Source organism: Mustela putorius, unplaced genomic scaffold (assembly GCF_011764305.1).
Source record: "Mustela putorius furo isolate JIRA1106 unplaced genomic scaffold, ASM1176430v1.1 tig00003988_pilon_pilon_pilon, whole genome shotgun sequence".
Lineage (NCBI taxonomy): Eukaryota > Metazoa > Chordata > Mammalia > Carnivora > Mustelidae > Mustela > Mustela putorius.
The window spans coordinates 9,381,189-9,407,406 of record NW_025422127.1 but is presented as its reverse complement, the minus strand read 5'-3'; the positions used below and the strand labels follow the sequence as shown (position 1 = coordinate 9,407,406).

The following is a 26,218-nucleotide window of genomic DNA, read 5'->3' as shown; positions in this document are numbered from 1 at the left end:
CTTAAAAAAAAAAAAAAAGAAAAAAAGACCCATGTTGGGCACCTGGATGCTCAGTCCATCAAGCATCTGCTTTCTGCTCAGGTCATGATCCCAAGGGTTCTAGGATCTACTCTGGTGGGCTGGGCTCCTTTCTCTGCAGAGAGCCTACTTCTCCCTTTCCCTCTGCCAAATAAATAAAATATTTAAAAACTAAATTAAAAAACCCTGTTTTAGTCCAATTTTTACTCACTGTACTACTGGTAAAATCAAGGTAGAGACAACAAAGGGTAAAGTGGGTATTTTTATTTATTTGTATTTAAACCTATCCACCAACCAGCCAAACTTGTACTATTATCATATGTTAAAATACAAAACATCTTTCTACAAATACTAGAATTAACAGTTCTAGTAAAACCTCACAAGAGGCAGAGGAAATCAATGAAGCATATTTTAGTTTTACCCTTCACCATTAAAAACTAAGGTTGTTAACAAGAAAGCCTCAAAATCTCAAAATATACCATTATCCTTCATCACAGGTCTTTGTATCTTTACTTCCTATTCTTGATGTTAGATTCTAGAGCCTGAGGATACCCACAGTAGGACTGTACCCAGTTAGCTACAGCCAGAAACACCTGTTCCATGTTGTGCACAGCCAATGCTACTGAGAGCTTTGACTCCAATCATACCCCTTCAATAGATACAGTGAGAATAATGGGAAATACAATCTTAAGGCAAAGATACAGGACTCTAAAAGACAAAATCTAGGAGACGTGACACAGCCATTGCCCAAACCAAGATCAAGTAATACTCGTCGTCACACATCTTCAGGCTGGATGTTCACAGAGTAATTTGGGAACAAATCCATGATTTGCTGGGTACTGAAATATTTAGCAGACTGCTGTATTACACTATAGCTTTCCCCAGAAGTTTCTAGGAGGGACTCCAAATCGCTGACGGAATTTTGCTGGAACTGGATCTGGGGCTGCAGGGATTCCTCTCCACAGCTGTGGAGCTGGCTGTTCCAAGCTTGGGGGCACCAGGTCTGACTGGGCCAGGAGTGGTTGCTCCAAGACTGGCCGTTCCAGGAGTGGTTGCTCCAAGATTGGCTGTTCCAGGTCTGGTTGCTCCAATTCGGGTTATTCCAGGTCTGGCTGCTCCATATTGGAAGGTTTGCAGAAGTGTTCATCAGGTGTCCCTGGTGGTAGGAGTAGAAGGCTGGGTATTCCGTGGCTGCTGTGCTATTCTGAAAGGGAATGGCAGATTACCTGAAAAGCTTGGAGGGAAATCAGAATTGTCTGTGGCAGAGGTTGTCCGGTTTAACAATAAACAAAACTAAGAAGTCAGTGAAAAGAAACCAGAGAATAAAAGCTTCCCCTTACCTGAGTCACACTCTTGCTCTCCTTTGGCCAATGGTTTTTCTGCCACCTCTTACATTTCATTCTCTGGTTCTGGAACCAGGTCTTCACCTACAAAAAAAAAAAAAAAAAAAAAAAAAAAAAAGTGACAGGAAAATATAAAATACTGGTAGTGTGCATGTACCAGTATTGTTAACGTCTTTCCCCCCCTAACAAGCACAATTACCTAAAATGGAGACTTCTAGAGTCCTTTCTGCAATCTGGAAACAATGCTCTGTGTATGAATGTCAAAAGCCCCTCAAGTTAGTTGGCTTTAAAGTTGGTCATGAGGAGAGCCTGGGTGGCTCAGTTGGTTAAACGTCTGCCTCTGGCTCAGTCATGATCCCAGAGTCCTGGGATCTAGACTGCCTCTCCCTCCCCGTTCTGTCCTCTCTGTCAAATAAATAAATAAAAATTAAAAAAAAAAAAAGAAAAGAAAAGACTTTATTTATTTATGCGACAGAGATCATAAGCAGGGCAAAAGGCAGGCAGGTAGAGAGGATGGAAAGCAGACTCCCTGCTGAGCAGAGAGCTCAATGCAGGGCTCGGTCCCAGGACCCCAGGATTATGACTCGAGCCAAAGGCAGAGGCTTTAACCCACTGAACCGCCCAGGTGCTCCTAAATAAATAAAAATCTTAAAAAAAAAGAAAGTCATTCATGAAATGTTATCAAGATCCCACTTTTATAATAAAATTATTTGTAGGGGGCACACAAACAGAGCACACTGATGTTAGTACTGCTCATCTGCAAATAAATTTTTTTTTCCCTTCAAATAAGACTTTTTATTTGTCACTGCAAGGACAGCAAAACACACCTTACCTGCTTATAGCTAAGGTTCAGAATGTTGGAAAGTTCCTGCATCTGCTGGAGGCTGAGGTATTTCTGCCTCTGAAATCGATCATTGAGGACATAGAGTTGGGTCTGAGAGAACACTGTCCTGATCTTCTGTTTCTTGCCCTGGGCCGTGTCTTCCCTCCTCCCAGTTCTCTCCTCTGCAGAAGTGGGCGGTAGTTTCACCTTGGGACTGGTGGAGGAATCGGGGCTGTCCTGAACAAGCAGATCCACGGAGGAAGGAAGAGGAGACACTGTCGGGAATAAAACATTTTTCTCTGAAACTTTCCGAAGATTAAATCATATTCACAAATTTATTGTTTCCAAAGTATTTTTGAAGTTCTCACAACCTCAGAATTAGGTAGTAAATAAAAACTCCTCCATGACCCTGAACACTTGGCTCACCTTTGTATGATGCCAACCCAGTAAGTGTATCCTAGTTGTGGCCATTTCACATCCAGTGGACATGGCCAATAGCTCACCTGCTGGGAAGCAGAGTGGGACTCAAACTTTTTTTTTTTTAAACGATTTTATTTTTAAGTAATCTCTACATCCAACATGGGGCTCGAACTTACAAGATCAAGAGTCACACATGCTCCTCTAACTGAGCCAGCCAGGAGCCCCCTCGAACCTCTTTGACAAAAGCTTTTTACTGCAAATTAATGCTCCAGAGCCCACACTGTGGCTGCTTAGAAAGTTGGGAATGATCACTGGACTCCCTTCTGTAAAATTAGTCGTATCATTTACATCAGATTCTGGGGACTCTCTAAAATCCACAATTTAGGGGCACTTGGGCGGCTCAGTCGTTAAGCATCTGCCTTCGGCTCAGGCCGTGATCCCAGGGTCCTGGGATCAAGCCATTGGGCTCCCTGATCAGCGGGAAGCCTGCTTCTCCCTCTCCCACTCCCCCTGCTCGTGTTCCCTTTCTTGCTGTCTAATAAACAAATCTTTAAAAATAATAATAATAAATAAAAATAAAATAAAATCCACAGTTTACCACTGCCCAGTTCCAAATACCAGGACTAGCAGGAACTGAGAATTCTGACAGGCTTCAGTTTCAGTACAAACTCTGCCTTTACTAGCTCTGGGACCACATTTCCGAAAGTATTTCTGTCCTTCACGGAGTTCCTTCATTGATTAAAGCAAAGTGACAGAGAAAATTGCTTAGCACCAGGACTTTGCGTATATCGACTTACTAACTAAAAATTTCTTTGGGATGTCTGAGTGGCTCAGGTCATGTCCTCAGATCGAGTCCTGCATCCTGCATCGGGCTTCTTTCTCAGCAGGGAGCCTGCTTCTCCCTCTGCCTTCCACTCTCCCTGCTTGTGTCACAAATGAAGTCTTTAAAAAAATAATAAAGTAAAAATGAATTTCCTATATTGCCTATATTTGGTAGCCTCTTAAACTCTTAATTGCACAGAGGTATTTATTCCCCATGCTCAATTTCACTTGTCATGGAATAAAGACAACCTGTATGGGGCAAAAATTCACAATCTTATGCTTCCTTTAAGTAGATCTAGAAGGAAAGAAAGTGGGGCTAGACCAAGGACTATGGTGGGGCATCTCCTAACAACTCTCTCTACAAACTTGCCCTTGGCTTGCTAAGTAGGGCATGCCCACCTGCTTCCATCTACTTGCTCATACCCAAGCTGTTTCTCACGACTCAGCACTTTACTTCCAAAGTTTGAAATTATGAAAGGACATCAACCCGAAGTTTAGGAAAACAGCGTAACATTAAAATCTAACATTCCATTAAAGTAGTTGCCTACTTCCTCCTTCCGCACAGCTTAATTTTAGGGGCAATCATCATGAAAAGAACTTTTTAAAATCTTAATTATCTTTACCCTAAGTCTTTAAAAAATGGTAAAAATTTACATTTTCATTTTCAACAACTCCTGCCTGATTTACAAAAAGTACTACCTTTACAGTGTCCTGAGCACAGCCCCCCCTGTTCCACCTGTAGCCATCATTTAGAAGCCAACCAGAGTTTCAGATTTGGGCTCTAGCCACTCTGTCAGCAGAGTAAACCTAGAACTAGCTACCATAAAATGGAATGCACATCTCCCCGGCATGTAGGAGACATGGGCATAGCAGGCTCCCAGGAACTCAGAACTGCCCGGGTTAGTAACTCGCAGAGCTCAGGAGTGGGAGAAGAGGCGATAACTGGTGTCGCACAAAGGCAAAAACGTTTCAAGAAGGCGAGATTCACAATTACCACGCCACTTCTGGCACTCCCTTGAAAAAGACTAATAAGAAAGTTCAGAAGCTCCCCGCGTCCCCCAGCTGCGATGCCAGGACTTCTGGCTCTAGCAGTGACATCCCTACTGCGTGCGCTCTGCACCGCGAGATTAAGACGATCAGCTCATTTATTCCGGCACATCTGCGTTTCCACAGTGCCTAGGCCCCTCCTCGCTCAAATACGCAGTGAACGGTCCAGATGCCGGCACCCCAGGGCCCTCGTCTCTCGACTGACAACCTGGGACAGGTGGAAGGGCTCCCGTTACCAAGTTACAACCGAGACAGGTGCCGAGAGGATTCACTGGGGACACCTGCTAGTATGAATGGCCTACAAATGCTCACGAGGGAAACGAAGGACCGTGACCCTCCTCCTGCTTCACGTTCCCTCAAGATCAGCTTTCCGAGGATTCACGTTTGCCTTACCGGTCTCCGCGTGGGGCGTCTCAGCAGATGACATTTGTAGGAACGCGTAATTTTCTTCATGCCTGCAAACCTCAGGCATTGGAGAAGAGTCCCTAGACCCGGGCGGTCTGGGGCCAGACCGGCACTGGGGCGGAGCTGGGTCCGCACTCATGTTGGGGAGTTGAGGGTAGAGCGGGGGAAAGAGCAAGATTGTAAGGTAGGCCCAGTCTTCTGGATCCAGGTGGAAGAGCCGAGAGAAATAGAAAGACGTCCAGGTGTAAGAGTATGAGAAAGACAGAATGAAGGAGGTCACCCCGGAAAGGGTAAGAGCCAAGCAGCCCAAGGGAGTCAAAGGTGAAGATTCTCTAGGCTCTAGATTTATAAGGAAGGCTCCGCCATCCTCAGACCCGCCCCTCCTGGCAGCCCCACGCCCACACACACCCTTGGAAATTCTCGGTTAATCCCGTCTGCCAGTCTCACCAAGGCCATTGTCATGTAAAAGGTGGCGGCAGGGTAGTCCAGACTGGGTGGGGAACGGGAAAACGGGGGCCCCCGAGACCTCGAGAGGAAAAGTAAGACCAACAATTAAATATTTCTGGGTTCGCCACGTTTCCATCTTTTCAAATCAGAGATGCACCTAAGGCTACCTAAGGTGATCGAATCTTCCACTAGAACAATTAATTCCTTGATTTAAGACCCCTTAGGGTCTCCAAATGGAGCTACTGCTGGCAAAAGCTTCGCCCAGGGAGCTTGGTTTTCCTCTTCGAGTCCCCCTAAGGTCACAATAAAACACTTATTGTGTGTTGGCTAAGGTGTCAGTTGATATTAAAAATAGGACTTGTTTTCAAGGTGTTCTCATTGTTTTTTTGTTTTGTTTTGTTTTGGTTTGTTTTTTTTTAACTTTCAGAGAGACGCAGAGCTGGGCAAGTCTTTCCCCCAGGACTGTTGTCTCCTTTTTAATAAAAGCCCGAGGAAAGGAGCTGTAGCCGCTGACTTTGGTGCCTGCAGGTAATTACACTTAGGCTATCAGTATGGGAAATTTATAAGTGGTTTTCATGTACCTGTTGCTCAGTTTCGTCATCTGTGCCTTTCTGTGTTGCTGTAAAAAGTAAAGAAAATACAGACCTAAATCCTAATAGTTCTTAACACCCATCACCTACAAATCGGGGCTCTTAAGAGAAATTCTATCCTTATCCTATGCTCATGATCTCCAAGTTCGAAACTACCTTTTTGTTGCGATTATTATTTTAATCCAGTAAACAACATGATAGATTGAGGGCACCCTTTCTAATTTTATCTGGGACATTCCTGGATGTAAAATAATGAAACTTCTTGACCTGGAAAGAGGGAGGCCAAGAAGAACATTTCCCTGAGCAAATGATATTCCTGTGAATGGTCTTGCCAAAGCGTTTGTGACCAGTTCCTTTTAGAATTTCTGTTGGACCCTCCTAAGCAAACATCTTCTTCCGGCCTTTCTTTCCCCTTCTGGCTCTTTTTTAAATCCACTTTTCTTTCCCTGGCCTGGCATTTCTGCCATGTCCTGCAACTCCACTCCATCCCCACTCTGAAATTGTTTTTTTCGTTTTTCGTTTTGGTTTCTTCCATATGTTTTCCAAAGGACCAGTTGTTATGGTTGGGTTTCAGCACAAACATATTTATAGACAAAGATAACAGTTCGCAGCATTCAATTTTCCTCCCCACTCTCAAATTCAATATTCGAGAAAGCTAAGATTTCTTCCTCTTTTCAGTCTCCTACTCCTCCAAGTAAACCCTTAGCAAATTTAATTCTATCTTTTTCGGAGGTGCAAGCCAGACTAATCCTCGCATGCGCTTTGCTCCTTGGGTCTCCACCTAGACCTGCTGGCTTTGCTGTCCTAACAATTTCTGTTCTCAACTCAAGGATGCCAATTTGTGAGCCTAGGAGGGGTCCCAGGACCAAAGTGCGGAGATCGAATTCTCTGTAATCTTTTCTTTGTCTTCTCAGACCATCATTCTGGAAGGGAGAAGAGTAAAAATAGAGTTTCAAGGAAGAGGTGGGTGGAAATACATTGGGTTCAGGCAGACAGTCTCTGTCTCATTACAGATAGAGTATGATTTTTTTTTTAAGGGGTAATGTGAGGGATGGATGGAGTGAACGAATTGTGGCGATCTACTTTCAACATTTACGTTTATCAGTCCCTTAAGTCCCTTTAAGGTGTGTTGTGCACCTTAAACTAATACAATGCCATATGTCAATTCCGTCTCAATAAAACTGAGGTAAAAATAAACAAAAAAGAAGAAAACTTGACTTCCTGGCTTTCAGTTAGCACAGTTGGTAAACGAGTGCCGTCAAGGCCACCAAGCCCGCAGCTCTCTAAACCCCAGGTCCCAGAAGCTTTGTTCTTTGCTGACGGGGGTCTTCGCCTAAAGCCTGGGCCAAATTCCCTCCCATCCCCCCACCTGTGTCTCATTGTATCTGGGGTCAGAGCCTCTGGAGTGAAAGACCAAAGGGAAGGGGGCTGGTAGCTAGAAGGCAAACTTACTACATTCTTTGCCCAGGAAAGCAATTTGAATAAGGTTGAGAGAATGCTTAGGAAGGTGTCAGAGACCTTGGATTTGTCGGGGTGGGCTGTGTGGGTGGAGGAGGGCTGTGTTACAAGTAGAGTCCAGGCCTGCAAATGCAAAAGTGATTTTAGATTTTGTTTTCCAAGGAGCATAATCCGGAAAGGAGAAGAAAAAAAGCACTAGATATTAAAAATGAAAAATATTTTTCAGAAAAAATTTATTCCTTACTTAAAGTTAAGAAATGCATGTTAGGAATGCATTTAGGAATCTTTTAGGAACACAGGTGTCCCAGCTTTGCATCAGATATTACTGACCTGTCAGGAAGCGACAGTCATGATGCGTATTAATATAGACTTTGCTGCCCCTCGATTTTCAGGCATAGTGTACTCATCAAATGTGGAATTATCAAACTTATTATTAATTTATCACTGGTGGGATCATCGGATTGATTATCGACTTATCGTTGTTTTCACTCTTCACCCATTGTCCATTTGAGTTTACCTGAGTGTAATCCAAACTGGGAGGCGGTCACCTGTTTTCATTTAATTCTCGTAAAAGTTTCTGCCTCTATTTCTTGCTTCTTTACGTTCACTCTACGTAATAAATCCAGTCTATAAGTAGCTGTTTCTTGTCCCTTAAGTACAAACGTATGTGTGTTTATAGATATATTTAGTGATTTTTAACATTTATAGGCTAGGAACCATTTATTGCTTATTTAACTAATAGTTCACGAGTGCCTATCTTGTGCTGGAGAGAAAAGAAATAATTAAACAACATCTTCTCTGAGGAGCTAGCAATTTATTGAGTAGATCAAAATAGACCAAAAGACAATTATAATGTCGTGTGATGAGTACCAAAAATAAAAAACCAAAAATGACATGTGCACTAGATGCTGAGGGAGAACAAACAAAGGAAGGTGTGGCCAGGGAGGGCAATCAGAGAAGACTTCTTGGAGGATTTTTGATTGAGCAGAGATGGAAAAGCTGAAAGTGTAGGGAAGCAAATTCCGGAAAATGAACACTTTCGGCAAAGGCAAAAGTCAGTGTCTTAGAGAAAATAATGGGTTATTGGAAAATATGGTCACGAGACCTGAGAGGTAATAAAGTGACCAGAAATAGTCAAACAACAACAAACAAAAACTGCATTTTTAAAAAAGATATTTATTTATTTATTTGACAGACAGAGATCACAAGTAGGCAGAGAGGTAGGCAGAGAGAAGGGGGAAGCAGGCTCCCCGCTGAGCAGAGAGCCTGATGTGGGGTTTGATCCCAGGACCCTGGGATCATGACCTGAGCCGAAGGCAGAGACTTCAACCCATTGAGCCACCCCGGCGCCCCCAAAACTGTATGTTTTGAATTAAACCTCCTTTCCTTAATTTATACTCTGTTGGTGTTCCACCTGCTATCCTGATGGTTCTCTGTCTCCTTTCTGGTTCCTCTCATCCCCAGACATCTAAAAGTTAAGAGTGTACCAAAGCTTAGTTCTCAACCCTCTCCTTTCTTCTCTTTATTTTTTAAAGATTTTATTTATTTGGCAGAGAGATCACAAAATAGGCAGCGGGGGAGGAGGAAGCAGGCACCCTGCTGAGCAGGGATCTCCCTTTACTCCCTCCTTCCTTCCTTCCTTCTTTCTCTCCTTCCTTCCTTCCTTCTTTCCTTCCTCTGTTCCTTCTCTCCCTTCCTTTCTTCCTTCCCTCTTTCTCTCTCTCTTCCTTCCTGTTTCCCTCCTTCCTTCCTTCCTTCTTCCGTTCCGTCCGTCCCTCCCTCCCTCCCTCTATTTTATTTATTTGAGAAAGAGTGCACACACATTCGTGGAGAGAGGGCAGACAGAGAAGCAGACTGCCACTGAGCAGGGAACCTGAGGCAGGGTTGGATCCCAGGATTCTGAGATCATGACCTGAGCAGAAGGTAGACCCTTAACTAACTAAGCCACCCAGGCGCCCCTCAAACCTCTTTTCTATCCACACTCACTATATTGGTGATTTTCCTGTCTTATGACTTTCAATACCATCGATATGTTTTGGTTTTTTTAAAGATTTTATTTATTGTGAGAGGCACAGAGTGAGTGAGCGAGCCCAGAGCCCAGGCAGGGGTGGGACGGAGGGAGAGGCAGACTCCCTGCTGAGGGTGGAGCCTGCCCTGAGGACCTGACTTGACTCCGGGCTGGATCTCTGGACCCTGAGGTCATGACCTGAGCTTAAGTCGGATGCTTATAGGTGCCCCCCTAACTATATACTTTTTTTTTTTTTTTAAAGATTTTATTTATTTATTTGACAGAGAGAAATCACAAGTAGATGGAGAGGCAGGCAGAGAGAGAGAGGGAAGCAGGCTCCCTGCTGAGCAGAGAACCCGATGTGGGACTCGATCCCAGGACCCTGAGATCATGACCTGAGCCGAAGGCAGAGGCTTTAACCCACTGAGCCACCCAGGCGTCCCATATACTTTTGACCTTTAAATGTATGTCTATCCCAGACCTATTCCCCAAACACAATCTCATATGACCTCACATCCCCATTTGGATTTCTAAAAAGCATCACAAAATTAGTATTTCAAACTAACATTGAAATATTAGATGGGTTCATCTTATAGTCTTCTCCATCTCTGTGTGTGCCAATTCCATCTTTTTAGTTGCTCAGGCCAAAACCTTAATGCCATCTCTGTGGACTGTGCCTTCAAAATATATCTTGAATCCAGTTACTTCTTTCTTTTAATCTTTTGTGTCCTCCAGTGTTTCTTTTTTCAGTTCTTGGAGTGAGTTTTGATCACATGAACTAGGGCTTAGAAAACCAGCAGAGTAGCAAGAAATAGTTATTTCTTTTATTTTTATTTATTTATTTTTAAAGATTTTATTTATTCATTTGATAGAGAGATCACAAGTAGGCAGAGAGAAAGGGAGAAGCAGGCTCCCCACCAAGCAGAGAGCCCAATGTGGGGCTCGATCCCAGGACCCCGAGACCACAACCTGAGCTGAAGGCAGAGGCTTAACCCACTGAGCCACCCAGGCGCCTCTGGTTATTTCTTTTTTTTTTTTTTTTTTTTAAGATTTATTTATTTATTTATTTACTTGACAGATCAGAAGTAGGCTGAGAGGCAGACCGAGAGAGGAGGAAGCAGGCTCCCCACTGAGAAGAGACCCCGATGCAGGGCTCGATCCCAGGACCCTGGGATCATGACCTGAGCCAAAGGCAGAGGCTTAACCCACTGAGCCACCCAGGTGCCCCTGGTTATTTCTTTTAAGGAATATTTATATATTGTGTTATTGCCCACGTCACAGGAGAGCTGGGGACTTGAAGTTACCTGTGACCTCTAGCAAGTGTGCCGACCTAAGCTGCATTTGATCTTTTCTGACCGCTCCAAGATTACCACTCTCTCCACACCACCATCCAACCCTTGGATGATTTCAACAGCCTCCCAGCTGGTCTCCCTGTTTGCACCCTAGCCTTCCTAAAGTAGTCTCCACATACTGGCCAGAGTGAATTTGTATGAAGACAAGTGGTATTAAGCTATTCCTTTGCTCAAAATCCTCTTTCAGTGTTCTCACGTTGGGAGGAACACCTCTGTCCTGTCACCTTTGTGCCTCTCCACCCTCCTGCGACTGACCTTCCCTTCCTAGAAGCTCTCCCGAATCAGGGATTTTGCGGTCACTCTTATCTCTCGCTGATCTGTCCCTCCCCCAAAAAACCTTCCAGGCTGATCTCTCACCTCCTTTCCATCTTTTTTTTTTTTTTTAATTTTTTAAAGATTTTATTTATTTATTTGAGAGAGAGATTATGAGAGAGAGCATGTGTGTCAGAGAGAGTGTACAAGAGAGCATGAGTGCAGGAAGAGCAGAGGGAAAGGGAGAAGCAGCTCTTTGCTGAGCAAGGAGCACGATGTGGGGTCTCAATCCCAGGACCCCAGGATCATGACCTGAGCCAAAGGCAGACGCTCAACTGACTGAGCCGCCCAGGCGCCCTCCTTTCCATCTTTAATATTACCTTCACAGTAATGTCTCCTGCTCCCTATCCTTTTCCTCTTGATTTTTCTTCATAACTCTTGTCACCGTCTTGGACAATATAGGCTATCTATCATGTATCTATCTATATCTTCTGTCATCTGTCTATCATCTTCTATTTACCTACAACTAAAATATAAACTAAGGGATGCCTAGCTGGCTCAGCGGGAAGCATGTGTGACTCTTGATCTAAGGGTTGTGGGTTTGAGCCCCATGTTGGGTGTAGAGAGTGCTAAAATCAATAAATAAACTTAAAAAAAATTTGTTAAAATATGAACAATGTGATGGGGCTTCTGTCTGGCTCAGTCATCGGAGCCTGTGACCCTTGATCTTGGGGTTTTGAGTTAAAGCCCCATGATGGGTGCAGAGATTACTTAAATAAATAATAACTTAAAAAAATAAAAATCTTTTTTTTTTTAAGATTTTATTTATTTATTTGACAGAGAGAAATTACAAGTACACTGAGAGGCAGGCAGAGAGAGAGAGAGAGAGAGAAGGAAGCAGGCTCCCTGCTGAGCAGAGAGCCCGATGCGGGACTCGATCCCAGGACCCTGAGATCATGACCTGAGCCGAAGGCAGCGGCTTAACCCACTGAGCCACCCAGGCGCCCCTAAAATAAAAATCTTTAAAATACATAGATGGGGCATCTGGTTGGCTCGGTGGGTTGAACCTCTACCTTCGGCTTGGGTCGTGTTCTTGGGGTCCTGGGATCGATCCCCGCATCGGGCTCTCTGCTCGGCGGAGAGCTTGCTTCTGCCTCTCTGCCTACTTGTGATCTCTTTCTCTGTCCAATAAATAAATAAAATCTTTAAAAATAAAATGAAATACATAGATAAGCTTTGTGAGGGCAGTTATTTTCATTTTTGGCAGTTTTTTTTTTTTTTAAGATTTTATTTATTTATTTGACAGAGAGACAGATCACAAGCAGGCAGAGAGAGAGAGAGGGAAGCAGGCTCCCCGCTGAGCAGAGAGCCCGATGCGGGGCTCGATTCCAGGACCCCGGGATCATGACCTGAGCTGAAGGCAGGGGCTTTATTTAACCCACTGAGCCACCCAGGCACCCCCATTTTTGGCAGTTTTGTTCAGTGTAGTATCCCTAGCCCTAGAAGAGTGTGGACCATAGGCCGCCATCATCAGCATCACCTGTGAGCTTGTTCGGGACACAAATGGGTGGGCTTTACCACAGAAATACTGAATAGGAATCTCTGGAGGGGGTGACAGGGGATCTGTTGACAAAGTTCTCCAGGTGGGGCACCTGGGTGGCTCACTTGGATGTTCAACTCTTGACTTCAGCTCCAGGTCATGATCTCAGGGTTGTGGGACTGAATCTTGGGTCTGGCTCTGCACTGAACATGGAGTCTGCTTGTCCTTCTCCCTTGGCTTCTGCCCCTCCTCGTGCACTTTCTCCCTCTCAAATAAATAAATAAGTAAAATCTAAAAAAAAAAATTCTCCAGGTGATTCTTTAGCATGCCTTTGTTTGTTGATGAAAGAATGAAAGAATGGGTTTAAATGAGACCTTGGCCTTTGTAAGCAAATAGAGGGTAGGAGCCATTTCCTTACATTTAAATATTAAATTGCATTTCAATGTAATATACAGAATAATATTTAAAAAGCAACAATGCTCTTTGCCTCAAGTCCGTTGAACTAAATTCAGTGAGCCTGAAGCTCTTCTAAAAGAGTCCACTTTAATCTTTCTGGCCCTTCTGGGAGATAGATTATTTTGAATTTACCTGTGTTATCAAGATGAACTGCATCAAACTGCTGTGATAGAGATTACAAATAGAATTACAAAAGCATATTCCCCACTTACCTTGCCTGTTATAGCTGTAAGAGCAAAGCCACAACTTTTCTTCCCTTAAAAGAAACTTATTATACAAAACTTAACACTTGGGGGGGCGCCTGGGTGGCTCCGGTTAAATAAAGCCTCTGCCTTCGGCTCAGGTCCTGATCCCAGGGCCCTGGGATCTTGACCCGCATCAGGCTCTCTGCGTGGCAGGGAGCCTGCTTCCCCCTCTCTCTCTGCCTGCCTCTCTGCCTACTTGTGATATCTGTCTGTCAAATGAATAAATAAAAGTCTTTTTTTTTTTTGCGGATGAGTGATTTAAAAAAAAAAAATTTATTTATTTGACAGAGGTCACAAGTAGACAGAGAGGCAGGCAGAGAGAGAGGAGGAAGCAGGCTCCCCACAGAGCAGAGAGCCCAAAGCCGGGCTTGATCCCAGGACTCTGGGATCATGACCTGAGCCAAAGGCAGAGGCTTTAACCCACTGAGCCACCCAGGCACCCCAATAAAAATCTTAAAAAAAAAAAAAAAACCAAACATCTTAACACTTGGGGCACCTGGGTGTCTCAGTGGGTTAAGCCTCTGCCTTGGGCTCAGGTCATGGTCTCAGGGTCCTGGGATTGAGCCCTGCATCAAGCGCTCAGCTCAGTAGGGAGCCTGCTTCCCCCTCTCCCTCTGTCTGCCTCTCTGCCTGCTTATGATCTCTCTCTCTGTCAAATAAATAAATAAAATCTTTAAAAACAAACAAAACTGGGATGCCTGCGTGGCTCAGTGGGTAAAGCCTCTGCCTTTGGCTCTGGTGATAATCTCAGGGTCATGGAATCGAGCCCCGCATCAGGCTCTCTGCTCAGCATAAATAAATAGATAAATATTTATTTATTCAAATAAATAAATAAATATTATTTATTCAAATAAATAAATAAAATTTTTTTTTTTTTTAAAGATTTTATTTATTTATTTGACAGAGAGAAATCACAAGTAGACAGGCAGGCAGAGAGAGAGAGAGAGAGAGGGAAGCAGGCTCCCCGCTGAGCAGACAGCCTGATGCGGGACTCGATCCCAAGACCCTGAGATCATGACCCGAGCCGAAGGCAGCGGCCCAATCCACTGAGCCACCCAGGCGCCCCAAATCTTTTTTTTTTTTTTAAGATTTTATTTATTTATTTGACAGAGAACACAAGTAGGCAGAGAGGCAGGCAGAGAGAGAGGAGGAAGCAGGCTCCCTGCTGAGCAGAGAGTCCGATGGGGGACTCGATCCCAGGACCCTGAGATCATGACCTGAGCCGAAGGCAGCGGCCCAACCCACTGAGCTACCCAGGCGCCCAAATAAAATCTTTTTAAAAAATAAATAAATAAATAAAATCTTATGTGATGGTCAATACTTTAAACCCTCTGAATGAACCTGTCATCCAGTTCAAATAATTTATTCAAGACCACTCTTGTTTTATCGATGACTTTACCATGAGCACAAGGTTTGACGTTCAGTAAAAAGTTCACCCAACAAAATATGTGAGACATCACTGACCCCCTTTTCCACTATCCACACTTCTGGTCAGGCGATCAACAACTGTGTCACCATAATCTTACTTCCCAGCACTTCTCCAGGCTGCCATCTAAACGTTCAACACCACTCGCCGGATCCTGGTTCCAGGCACCATCTCTTAGACCTCTGCACACTTCTAGTAACCCTTCCATAGATGGAGCCAACTGTGTACCAGAGTGATCTTTCTTTCCTTCTTTTTCTTTCTTTCTTTCTTCCTTCCTTCCTTCCTTCCTTTCTTTCTTTCTTTCTTTCTTTCTAGATTTTATTTATTAGATGGGGTACCTGGGTGGCTCAGTCATTAAGCATCTGCCTTTGGCTCAGATCATGATCTTACACTCCTGGGATCAAGCCCCACATCCTGCTCCCTGCTCAGCAGAGAGCCTGCTTCTCCCTCTCTATCTGCCTCTTGCTCCCCTTCCTTGTGCTCCCTCTCTGTCAAATAAATAGAATCTTTAAAAAAAAGAAGAAAGAAAAAAAATTTTATTTATTAGAGAGAGTGCACAAGCTGGCGGAGGGGTGGAGGGAGACGCAAACGCAGACTCCCCGCTGATCAGGGAGTCCGCGGGAGCCTGATGCGAGCCTGACTTCAGGCTCCAGGATCATGACCTGAATGGAAGGTAGACACATAACCCACTGCGCCACGCAGGTGCCTCTGGAGTTATGCCCCAACATCCCTCTGCTTAAGTGTTGTCAAAGGAAGCTACTGTCACTCTCTGCCCGCTTCTCCAGTCTGTTCTGAGCTTTGGTAAACTGCTGTACCCAAGCAATCCCCTTTTCCCTGAATGCTTACCTGCCCCCTTTGTTTGGTTCATTTTCAGCTATCTTTTTTTTTTTTTTTTTTTTAAGTATTACCCCCTCTTAGTTATCTTTTAAGATTTGGGTCAGATGTCACCTTCCACAGTCCCCTTCTCCCAGTGAATTAAGTGTCTCTGTTCTGTGCCTAAATCTTCCTATGGCAGTGGTCACTGTGTATTTTTAGTTACGTTTTTGTGTTTAGAATAGTAGCTGGCTGGAGTAATAACTCCTTAAGGGCCTGGTTTGTTACTCTGACCCAGTGCCATGTTATTCAAAGTGTCGTCCTTTCTGGAAATACCAACATCGCATGAGAGCTTGTTAGAAACTGAAATCTAGTGAATTGCAGTCTTTGGCAGTGGGACTCAAGTATCCGCCTTTTAGGAATCTATAATTCTTGTACGTTATGAAGTTTGAGAACTATTGCCCTAGAGAGAATACAGTGCTTAGCCATAGCAAAAAAAAACAACCAACCAACCAAACAAACAAACCAGGGGTGCCTGGGAGGCTCAGTGGGTTGAGCCTCTGCCTTCGGCTGGGGTCATGATCTCAGGGTCCTGGGATTCAGTCCCCCATTGCCCCATATCGGGCTCTCTGCTCAGCAGGGAGCCTGCTTTCCTTCCCCCGCCCACCCTGCCTGCCTCTCTGCCTACTTGTGATCTCTGTCAAATAAATAAAATCTTTAAAAAACAAACAACAAAAAAAATCCTCGATATGTATTTTTTTAATTAATGACACAGCTCTTGTGTTTAAAACACTGGTATTCAGATAAATGGGGAATTACAAGAATTCTCAAAAAGAAAAAAAATCCCCAAAGAGCAACCTCCCAGTGATTTTGTTTTGTATTTGTCAAAGTTTAACTAAAGGCTTTTAATATTTAAGAACTAAATTATTATGTGTAGCAAATTCTAAGGTCTCCCTGCCGAGAGTTCAAAGGGTAAACTGAATTGTCAAAGACCCTGACCCTGAGCAACGTTGTTGATAGCAAGGCGGTACTCCCTCTTTCCCACCTTACCCTCAGGGGATCTTTGACCCCAAGGAAAAAGGGATTCCTATTTTGCCCCCTATTTTGGTAAGCTCTCAGGAAGGGGAGGAACACCTAGGAATATCTACCAAAATTTAACAAAGTATAAAACTGCTCTGGAACAATGTGATATAAGTGGCCCCAAAGAGAGGCTCCTGGCTTCTCAGTAGGTGGGAGAACAGGATAAAGAACTTGGAAAAAGTAGGCGGTGGGAGGGGCTGAGGGATGCGGGGTTTGATGGTAGCTGGTGGGGGCGGGGGGGAGAATAAGGGAAAAATCTAGCACCTTAGTTGTTGCTATAATTGGCTGGTAGTGGGATGAAATAAAGCTGTTAACCCTCAAAATATCACACCTAAATATTATAATACCTCAGGACATCTGAGTATTCTAATATTGTAAAAGGAATAGAGGAAGAGGGAACAAGAGGGTCCTGCCTTCCAAGAGTAAATAAGTTTAATCGTATAAAAGAGTTCAAAGCTAAGGCAAATAGTGTGATGTTGAAAAAGGAACTTTTTTTTACGATTTTATTTTTTTTAGGGACGCCTGGGTGGCTCAGTTGGTTAAGCAGCTGCCTTTGGCTCAGGTCATGATCCCAGGGCCCTGGGATCGAGTCCCATATTGGGCTTCTTGCTCGGCAGGGAGCCTGCTTCTTCCTCTGCCTCTGTCTGCCTGTGCTCACTCGCTCTCTCTCCCTCTATCTCTGACAAATAAATAAATAAAATCTTTAAAAAAAAAAAAAGATTCTATTTTTTTTTTAAGTAGGGCGCCTGGGTGGCTCAGTGGGTTTAGCCTCTGCCTTCAGGTCAGGTCATGGTCTCTGGGTCCTGGGATCGAGCCTGCTTCCCGCACCCCCTCTCTCTGCCTGCCTCTCTACCTACTTCTGGTCTCTCTGTCAAATAAACAAGTAAAATCTTAAATAAATAAATAAATAAAATTAAAAAAATTAATGTCTACATCCACAACCCCCAGAGTCACATGCCCTTCTGACTGAGCCAGCCAGGCACCCTAGGAATTCAAGTTTAAGGAAGCGTTTGTTGAATGTACTATTAAGAGTGAGGGTGAGAAAATGAGGCAAAGCTTTTTTTTTTTTTTTAATTAAAATTTAGAAATAATTTGCATATAAGGAGCAAATCTCAAGTTGTACAGCTTGATGAATTTTTTACTTATGTATACAAATCCATTGAAGAGACAAAGCAGTTCCAGCACCTAAGTAGGCTAGTTTGCAGTTTTGTTAAATGCTCAGAATCTCAAAATCCAATGTCCCTTAGACCTTTGTCAGTTTCAAAAGAAAACACAAAAGTGTTTCCAACATGATTTTTTTTTTTTTTTAATTAGGTTCCTTGCCCAACATGGGGCTTGAACTCAGGACCCCGACATCAAGAGTTGTAGGCTGTAGGAACTGAGCCAGCCAGCCATCCCCCTTCCCTGAGCCTGAATTTGAATCCCCATTCTACCCACTCCCAAGTGACAAGTGGTTTCCCATTTCTATGCCTGTTTCCTTCATATTTGTAACAAGTGAGGATACATATATACAAACTGATCAGATGTGGGCATGGCATGCAGGAAATGCTCTGTCCATGTTTGCCGCTGTATATTCTCTATGCAGGCTATGTTTTAGGGAATGCTTTAATTCGCTCGCTCAACACGTATGTATTAAGCATGTCTGAGATATCAAGTGCTAGGAAAAGGAAACGGATTATGCATGCTTCCTGCACCAAAGCATTTTATAGTGTGGTATAGAAGAGAAGCCACGCGAACAGAGCAGTGCGTTAAGGTGTGACGGAACTGTGGTGCGTGTGCACAACACAGCAAGAGTACCCAGGAGGGTCTTCTGTCTCAGAGGGAAATCAGTTAAGAGATCGGAGTATCACCATACCCTGCGACTGTCAGCTCCCTCAGGGAGAGAAGCCGTGTACGCTGAAGCTGAACCGCTATGGCTGCGGGCCGCTGCACGTCGTGTGCTGGAACCGCGCTCTGCGGACCTTGGCGTTTATCCTCCGGGGTCCCCGCTCCGGCCCGGGGATCCAGTGCGCCCGTGTCCGCGAGAAATAGGGCTACACACAGCCTTCTGCGGAAGAACTTCAGGATGAAAAGGAAGAACCCAGATTCACAGGACTCTGAGCTCATGTGAGACTCTGAGGCTCATCTGAGCCCATTAAAGATGGAAAGATTATGACAGTTGAAATAACCATCCGTCTGTTCAAGAGGGAAAGGGATCCGATGCTGGCTGCCCTTGCGCAGAATAGATTCCTGATTGGGGGGTTTCCAAGAAATCAAAGACAACCTTCAAGGTTGGGACAGGCCATATATATATCTATATCTATCTATCTATCTATCTATCTGTGTTTTGACTGTGATAAGGAGATCTGTATGGACCAATGTCTTGGAAAGAGAAAGAGAAGTGGTAGAAGGGAGCTTGGAAAGGAGAATTCAGACCTATAGTTAGCTTACCAAGCCAATTACTGACTTATGTGAAGGAATGGAGAAAGTCAAGCAAATAGATGCCTCTAAGTCTGTTGATGAAGTTGCTGCTGGTGGTGTTTTAATATTTATTTATTTAAGTAATCTCTACATCCAGCATGGGGCTCGAGGTCTGGATCAAGAGTCCCATGATCTTCCCACGGAGCCAGTCAGGTGCCTCGTAAGAGTGTCTTTTTTCTGTGGGTGTTTTTTTTTTTTGGTTTTTAAGATTTGTATTTATTTATTTAAGAGAGAGGCAGAGCACAGGCAGGGGGAGCAGCTGGCAGAGGGAGAAGCGGACTTTCTGATGAGCAGGGAGGTGATGCGAGACTCCATCCCAGGACTCTGGGATCATGGCCTGGGCAGGTGCTCAACTAACTGAGCCACCCAGGTGCCCCCTACCTTTTTTTTTTTTTTTTAAGATTTTATTTATTTGACAACTAGAGAGATCACAAGTAGGCAGAGAGGCAGGCAGAGAGAGAGAGGGAAGCAGGCTCTCTGCTGAGCAGAGAGGCCAATGCAGGGCTTGATCTCAGGACCCTGAGATCATGACCAGAACCAAAGGCAGAGGCTTAACCCACTGAGCCACCCAGACAACCCTATTTTTTTTTTTTTTTTAAGATTTTAAGGTGGAACTCGAACTTACAGCCTAGAGATCAAGAATTTCAGGCTCTGGGACACCTGGCTGGCTCAGTTGGTTCAGATCAGGATCCCGGGGTTCCCAGGATCAGAGCTCTGCATTGGGCTCCTTGCTTGGCAGGGAGCCTGCTTCTCCCTTTGGTGGACTCTCTCTCTCTGACAAATAAATCTTAAAAAAAAAAGTTGCCTGCTCCACCTATGAGCTGGCTAGGCACTCCTGTTGATGAAGTTTTTGATGAAGTTGTGAAGATTTTTGTTTGACAAAGGAAGCTAACTCTAACGCTGAAAGCATCCTTGGAATCATGCTTGAATTTTGCTTTCATAGCTGCTATTTCAACCCCCTTTTAAGGCAATTTTAATCTTTCATAGTTACATCTCCATTAATGGCTGGAAAAATATGTAATAAAACTAATTAAGCTTTTTATCTTCACTTTTTTCGGTCACGGGAGTTGACAGCAAATTCAGGTCTCTTCATCTGAGCTATGGTGACAAAACCAAGGATATCAGCTAGTTCTTTGTTTTTACTCAAAAAGCACCTCCCATTTATAGTTTGTACCTTGTGTAAGCAAAACTTTTTTTTTTTTTTAAGATTTTATTTATTTATTTGACAGAGAGATATCAAGTAGGCAGAGAGGCAGGCAGAGAGAGAGGGATGCAGGCTCCCTGCTGAGCAGAGATCCCGATGCAGGGCTCAATCCCAGGACCCTGAGATCAGGACCTGAGCTGAAGGCAGAGGCTTAACCCCCTGAGCCACCCAGGCTCCCCAGCAAAACTTTTTGATATGTGTGTATATCCCTTTAGTAATTACACATAATAGGATTAGGGATTTTCCACTTTCTCATTTACTTAAAGGTTTTAAATTTCTGGCCTGTTAAGTAAATTTGTGGACCAAATTCCAAAGGAACTTTTTATGTAGTGAGTTCTTACAAAATGTGTTTGATAAATGAACTCATAAAAATTCCTAGAAGTGTTTTAGTCTTTATCACGTGACTGGCCATTTTCTATAAAAAGGTAAGAGGGGTGCCTGGGTGGCTCATTAGTTTAAGCCTCTGCCTTTAGCTCAGGCCGTGATCCCAGGATCCTGGGATCGAGTGCCACATTGGGCTCCTTGCTTGGCAGGGAGCCTGCTTCTCTCTCTGCCTCTGCCTGCTGCTCTGCTTGCTTGTGCACTCGCATTCTCTCTCTCTCTGACAAATAAACAAATAAAATCTTTGAAAAAAAAAAAAAGAAATGGGCAGAAGACATTCAAATGGCGAACAGATACATGAAAAAGTGCTCAACATCCCTCGGCATTGGGGAAATACAAATCAAAATCACAATGCAATACTACCTCACACCAGTCAGAATGGCTAAAATTAACCAGTCAGGAAATGACAGGTGTTGGTGAGGATGTGGAGAAAGGGGAACCCTCCTACACTGTTGGTGGGAATGCAAGCTGGTGCAGCCACTCTGGAAAACAGTATGGAAATTCCTCAAAAGTTGAAATCCTACAACCCGACAATCGTGCTACTGGGTATTTACTCCAATGATACAAATATTATGAACCAAAGGAGGACCTGCCCCCCAATGGTTACGGCAGCAGTGTCCACAATAACCAATCTATGGAGAAAGTCCCGATGTCCATTGACAGATGAGTGGATAAAGAAGATGTGGTATATATATACACAACGGGATATTACTTAACCATCAAAAAAAAAAAAATCTTGCAACAATGTGGATGGAACTAGAAGGTATTATACTAGGTGAAATAAGTCAATCAGAGAAAGACAAGTATTATATGATCTCACTGGTATGCAGAAGTTAAGAAACAAGACAGGATCAGAGGGGAAGAGAGAAAAAAAACAAAACAGGAGGAAAACAGAAAGGCAGACAACCCATAAGAGACTCCCAATCATAGGAGGCAAACTGAGGGTTGTTGGAGTGGAGGAGGGTAGAGAGATGGGGTAACTGGGTGATGGACATTAAGGAGGGCACCATGTGATGGAATGAGCACTGGGTGTTATATAAGGCTGATGAATCAAGGTCTGTACCTCTGAAACCAATAATACAGTACATTTTAATTAATTGAATTTATTTATTTATTTTTTAAAAGATTTTATTTATTTATTTGACAGAGAGAGATCACAAGTAGGCAGAGAGGCAGGCAGAGAGAGAGAGAGGAGGAAGCAGGCTCCCTGCTGAGCAGAGAGCCCGATGCGGGACTCGATCCCAGGACTTTGAGATCATGACCTGAGCCGAAGGCAGATTTTTTTTTAAAGATTTTATTTATTTATTTCACAGACGGAGATCACAAGTAGGCAGAGACAGCCAGAGAGAGAGGAAGAAGCCGGCTCCCCGCAGAGCAGAGAGCCCGATGTGGGGCTCGATCCCAGGACCCTGGGATTATGACCTGAGCTGAAGGCAGAGGCTTTAACCCAGTGAGCCACCCAGGTGTCCCTGAAGGCAGATGTTTAACCAACTGAGGCACCCATGCATCCCCAGGTACCCCATTTTATACATTTTTAGATGGTTAGGGGATAAAGTCAAATGATTAATACTTTGTGACTTGTGAATAGTATCTGAAATTCAAATTTCAGTGTCCTTAAATAAAATTGTATTGGAACACAGCCTCGCTCATTTATTTGCATACTGTTCATGGCTGCTTTCTTGCTATAACAGCAGAACTGAGTAGCTGTAACAGAGACCATACAGTTTGCAAATCCTAAAATATGTACTACTTGACCCTCTGCAGACAAAATTTGCCGACTCTGGATGTGGGCAAAAGTGATCAGAGTCTCTGGGAAAGTGGGAGCCATGCAGAGAGAAGTGGGAGTGAATGTGTTTGAACTACATTTATACAAATTACATTAATAGGTAGAACTGAGGGGCACCTGGGAGGCTCAGTCAGTTAAGTGTCTGCCTTTGGCTTGGGTCCCATGTGGGGCTAGGAAGCAGGAGCTCAGCCGGGAGCCCGCTTCTCCTTCTCCCTTTATCTTCTACTCCCTCTGCTTCTGCTCTCTTTGCCAAATAAATAAATAAAATCTTAAAAGAAAAATAGGTAGAACTGGATCAGGGTTGGCCACTGATTTGATGTAGGTGGCAAGACAAATGGGGATCTCCAAGACAATTTTTCTGGCTCAAGTGTCTTAGTAGACATAGTTGCCAGTCACTCGATTTTATTTCATCTTACTTTTTCAATCACTCAATTTTTAATTATAAGTGGAGAAATAGAAATAATTTGAGTTCAGGTGTTTTTAGACTGATGTATCTGAGATACATCCAGATATTGCTGGAATAAGATCTCTTTTTTTTTTTTTTTTTTTTTTTAAAGATTTTATTTTTATTTATTTATTTGACAGGCAGAGATCACAAGTAGGCAGAGAGGCAGGCAGAGAGAGAGGAGGAAGCAGGCTCCCTGATGAGCAGAGAGCCCGATGCGGGGCTCGATCCCAGGACCCTGGGATCATGACCCGAGCCGAAGGCAGAGGCTTTAACCCACTGAGCCACCCAGGTGCCCCTGGAATAAGATCTCTTGAGAGAGATCTCGTCTTACACAGATTTGTGCATTCATGGTCTATAGCTGGTCATGGAAGCTGTAAAGGCAACCAGAGTGGAAAGGCAGAGCAAGGCTGCAAACTTAAACATTTTAGGGACCAGGTAGACAGAGTGTAAGAAAAAAATGGATAGACATGGTTGTAAAAAGTGACTCACTTTCCCCTTAATTTTTTTTTAAAGACTTTATTTATTTATTTGACAGAGATCACAAGTAGGCAGAGAGGCAGGCAGAGAGAGAGAGGGGGAAGCAGGCTCCCTGCTGAGCAGAGAGCCCGATGGAGGGCTTGATCCTAGGACTTTGAGACCATGACCTGAGCCACCCAGGTGCCCCTCACTTTCCCCTTAATTTTTATATTTCAGTAGGAAAGATATCTGGCAGATCTCAGGTTAGGGTCAGGCAGGGAGTCCAGTAGAAAATGGGGCATGATGACAGGGATGGAGTTTATGTATAGACTCAGCAACAGGGACTTTCACTCACTGAGACTCACCTGGCTACAGCCACCACTGAGTGCCCCATCTGCCAGCAGTGAAGACCAAGACTGCATCCCCAACACAGCACCACTCCCCAGGGTGGGTCCTCAGCCATCTACCTAGTGACAGGTGGATTACATTGGATCACTTCCATCTTGGAAAGATAATAAGACTTTGTTCTTATTGAAATCAATACATACTGTGTGTACATGAATTTGTCTTTCCTGAATGCAGTGCTTCTGCCAAAACTACCATCTGTGGACCTACAGAGCATATTATCCACACAGAATTGCTTCGAATGGAGGAGCTCACAGCTATTGCAAAGGGAGTGCTGCACTGAGCTCATGCTTGGGGAATTCACTGGTCTCATGGTATTTCCCTTCATTCCAAAGTAGCTGAGTTGGGGCACCTGGGTAGTTCAGTTGATTAAGCATCTGTCTTAAGCTCAGGTCATGATCCTGGAGTCCTGGGATCAAGCCCCAAGTCAGGGAGCCTGCTTCTCCCTTTTCCTCTGCTGTTCCTCCTACTTGTGTTCTCACACTTGCTCTCTCTCTCAAATAAATAAATAAAATCTTAGGAAAAAAAAAAGTAGTTGGGGGTCGATAAAATGAAGGAACAGACTTCGGAAGACTCAGTTGCTGTGCTCAGCTAGGTAGCAATACCTTTCCAGTCTGGGGCAGTGTCCTCCAGTAGTCTGCGTGTGCTCTTAAGTCATCATCCAACCCGTGGCATTGTCTTCCCTTAGCCAGAATTTACAAGTCCAGGAACCCAAGGTGTAGAAATAGGAGTGTATCCGTACTATTATGTCTAGTGATCCACTAGGGAAATTTTGGCTTCCAGTCCCAATGATGTTATGTTCTGCTGGCCTGGAGATCATGCTCTATCCTTAGGGTCAATAGAAAATGACAATAACCCAATCTAGGAAGGACCATTAATGGTCCTTGAAGAATATAGGGAAGTTTAAGTCACTACCAGGAAAAAAAAAATTGCTATCTGCTGAAGTGCTTGCTGAGAACAAAGGGAATTTGTGCTAATCTAACAAGTTTGACGATTGTAATACAGTATCGTTGTCGTTATTCACTAGCTTTAGACCTCTAGCGTTTATTTGCAACTCATTGGATTCAAAGGGAGTATGGAATGAGTTGTGAAATAAGTAGATACAAATACCACCTATGACCAGTGACCAGTTACAGAAACAAAAACTGTGATTGTTCTAGGTGTTTCTGAGCTTTTTGTTGCTGTGTGAGTCTCCTCAGGCTGCCATAACAGACTAGCCCAGACATGGTCACTTAAACAACAGATACTCATTTTCTTACACTCTTAGAGGCGGAAAGTCCTAGACTACACACTGCTTGTATGGGTGTGACAAGGAAGAAGAAATTGCCTTAGTCCACATTTCATCTAGCAGGACTAAGAATTAAGTTTACATGAGACGGATTAACAGGAGAAAAACTTAAAGATTTTTTTTTGTGGCACACAGAGGCCCAATGCCAGGATTGAGACCTAAAGAAGTAATCAAGACAGGTGGTTCTTTTTTATTTTTAAGGCTTTATTTATTTATCTGACAGACAGAAATCACAAGTAGGAAGAGAGAGGGGGAAGCAGGCTCCCCACGGAGCAGAGAGCCCATTGTGGGGCTCGATCCCAGGACCCTGAGATCAAGACATGAGCCAAAGGCAGAGGCTTAACCCACTGAGCCACCCAGGCACCCCAGACAGGTGGTTTTTATACTTTTTAGACAAAGAGACAATAAATCTGTGAGGAAATGACAGGACAAAGAAAATCAACGTTGAGAGTTTCTATCAGTAAGGAATTCTAAGCAGAATTTGGGCTGGGGTGGTGAATTAGTACAAAGTAACAAAGGTTGTTTCTACAGCCTTCTGGGCTTTACATTTCCTATTTCAGGTGAAGGATATCTCTTTCCCTCCTGGTACAGGGAGGCTACCTTTCACATGGGAGATTTATTTCCTGCTTTCAGGGGACAGAGGAGGAAGTGTCTTTATTGCATAGGAGTCTTTATTGCATAAGGAGAAGTGTCCTTATTGCATAGGTGTCTCTTCAGTAACTTTTGTTCAAAATAATCAATATGCTAAAGTGGCACATTTGGGGACAGTCTGCCTCTGGCCCCTACAGCTGGGTTCTGGCCAGAATTCTCTTCTGGGCTTGCAGATGGCGGCCTTATTGGTGTGTCCTCACATGGCCTTTCCTCTGTGTCTGTGGGTGTGTACTCCTGGTGTGTCTTCCTCCTCCCCTTCTCTCTTTTTAAAAAAGATTTTATTTGAGGGGAGGGGAGAAGAGGAGAGAAAAAGAATCCCAAGCCAACTCTGCACTGAGAACAGAGCCCACAGTGGGTCTTGATCCTGTGACCCTGAGAGCATGATCTGAGCCAAAATCAAGTTTGTCCCTTAACCAACTGAGTCACCCAGGTGCCTTCTGTCTCTTACTCTTCTTACAAGGACATCAGCCTTGTTGGATTAGGGTCCTACCCTTTTAATCTCATTTAACCTTAATAACCCCCTGAAAGGTCTTTTCTGCAAATATAGTCATGTTGGGAGTTATGGCCTCAACACATTAATTTGGGAGGGCATAG

The 26,218-nt window shown here is 43.9% G+C and overlaps 2 protein-coding genes across 2 annotated transcripts in view; both read right to left on the bottom strand.

Annotated features, from left to right (window-relative positions):
* Positions 1-285: 285 nt before the first annotated feature.
* NANOG (Nanog homeobox) lies at positions 286-5,204 on the bottom strand. Its single transcript, XM_004766601.2, has 4 exons — positions 4,867-5,204; positions 2,194-2,459; positions 1,359-1,445; positions 286-1,222 (listed from the first exon to the last, which is right to left on the bottom strand). Exons 1-4 carry the CDS (start codon positions 5,015-5,017, stop codon positions 794-796), a joined length of 933 nt encoding a protein of 310 aa, XP_004766658.2. The 5' UTR covers positions 5,018-5,204; the 3' UTR covers positions 286-793.
* A 19-nt stretch (positions 5,205-5,223) lies between these two features.
* NANOGNB (NANOG neighbor homeobox) overlaps positions 5,224-26,218 on the bottom strand; it is a 39,755-nt gene continuing 18,760 nt past the window's right edge. Inside the window, exons 3-4 of the mRNA XM_004766741.3 lie at positions 18,401-18,592; positions 5,224-5,368 (exon numbers count right to left, since the gene is read on the bottom strand). Coding sequence (XP_004766798.3) covers positions 5,224-5,368; positions 18,401-18,592 — 337 coding nt within the window. The remainder of the gene's footprint in view (positions 5,369-18,400; positions 18,593-26,218) is intronic.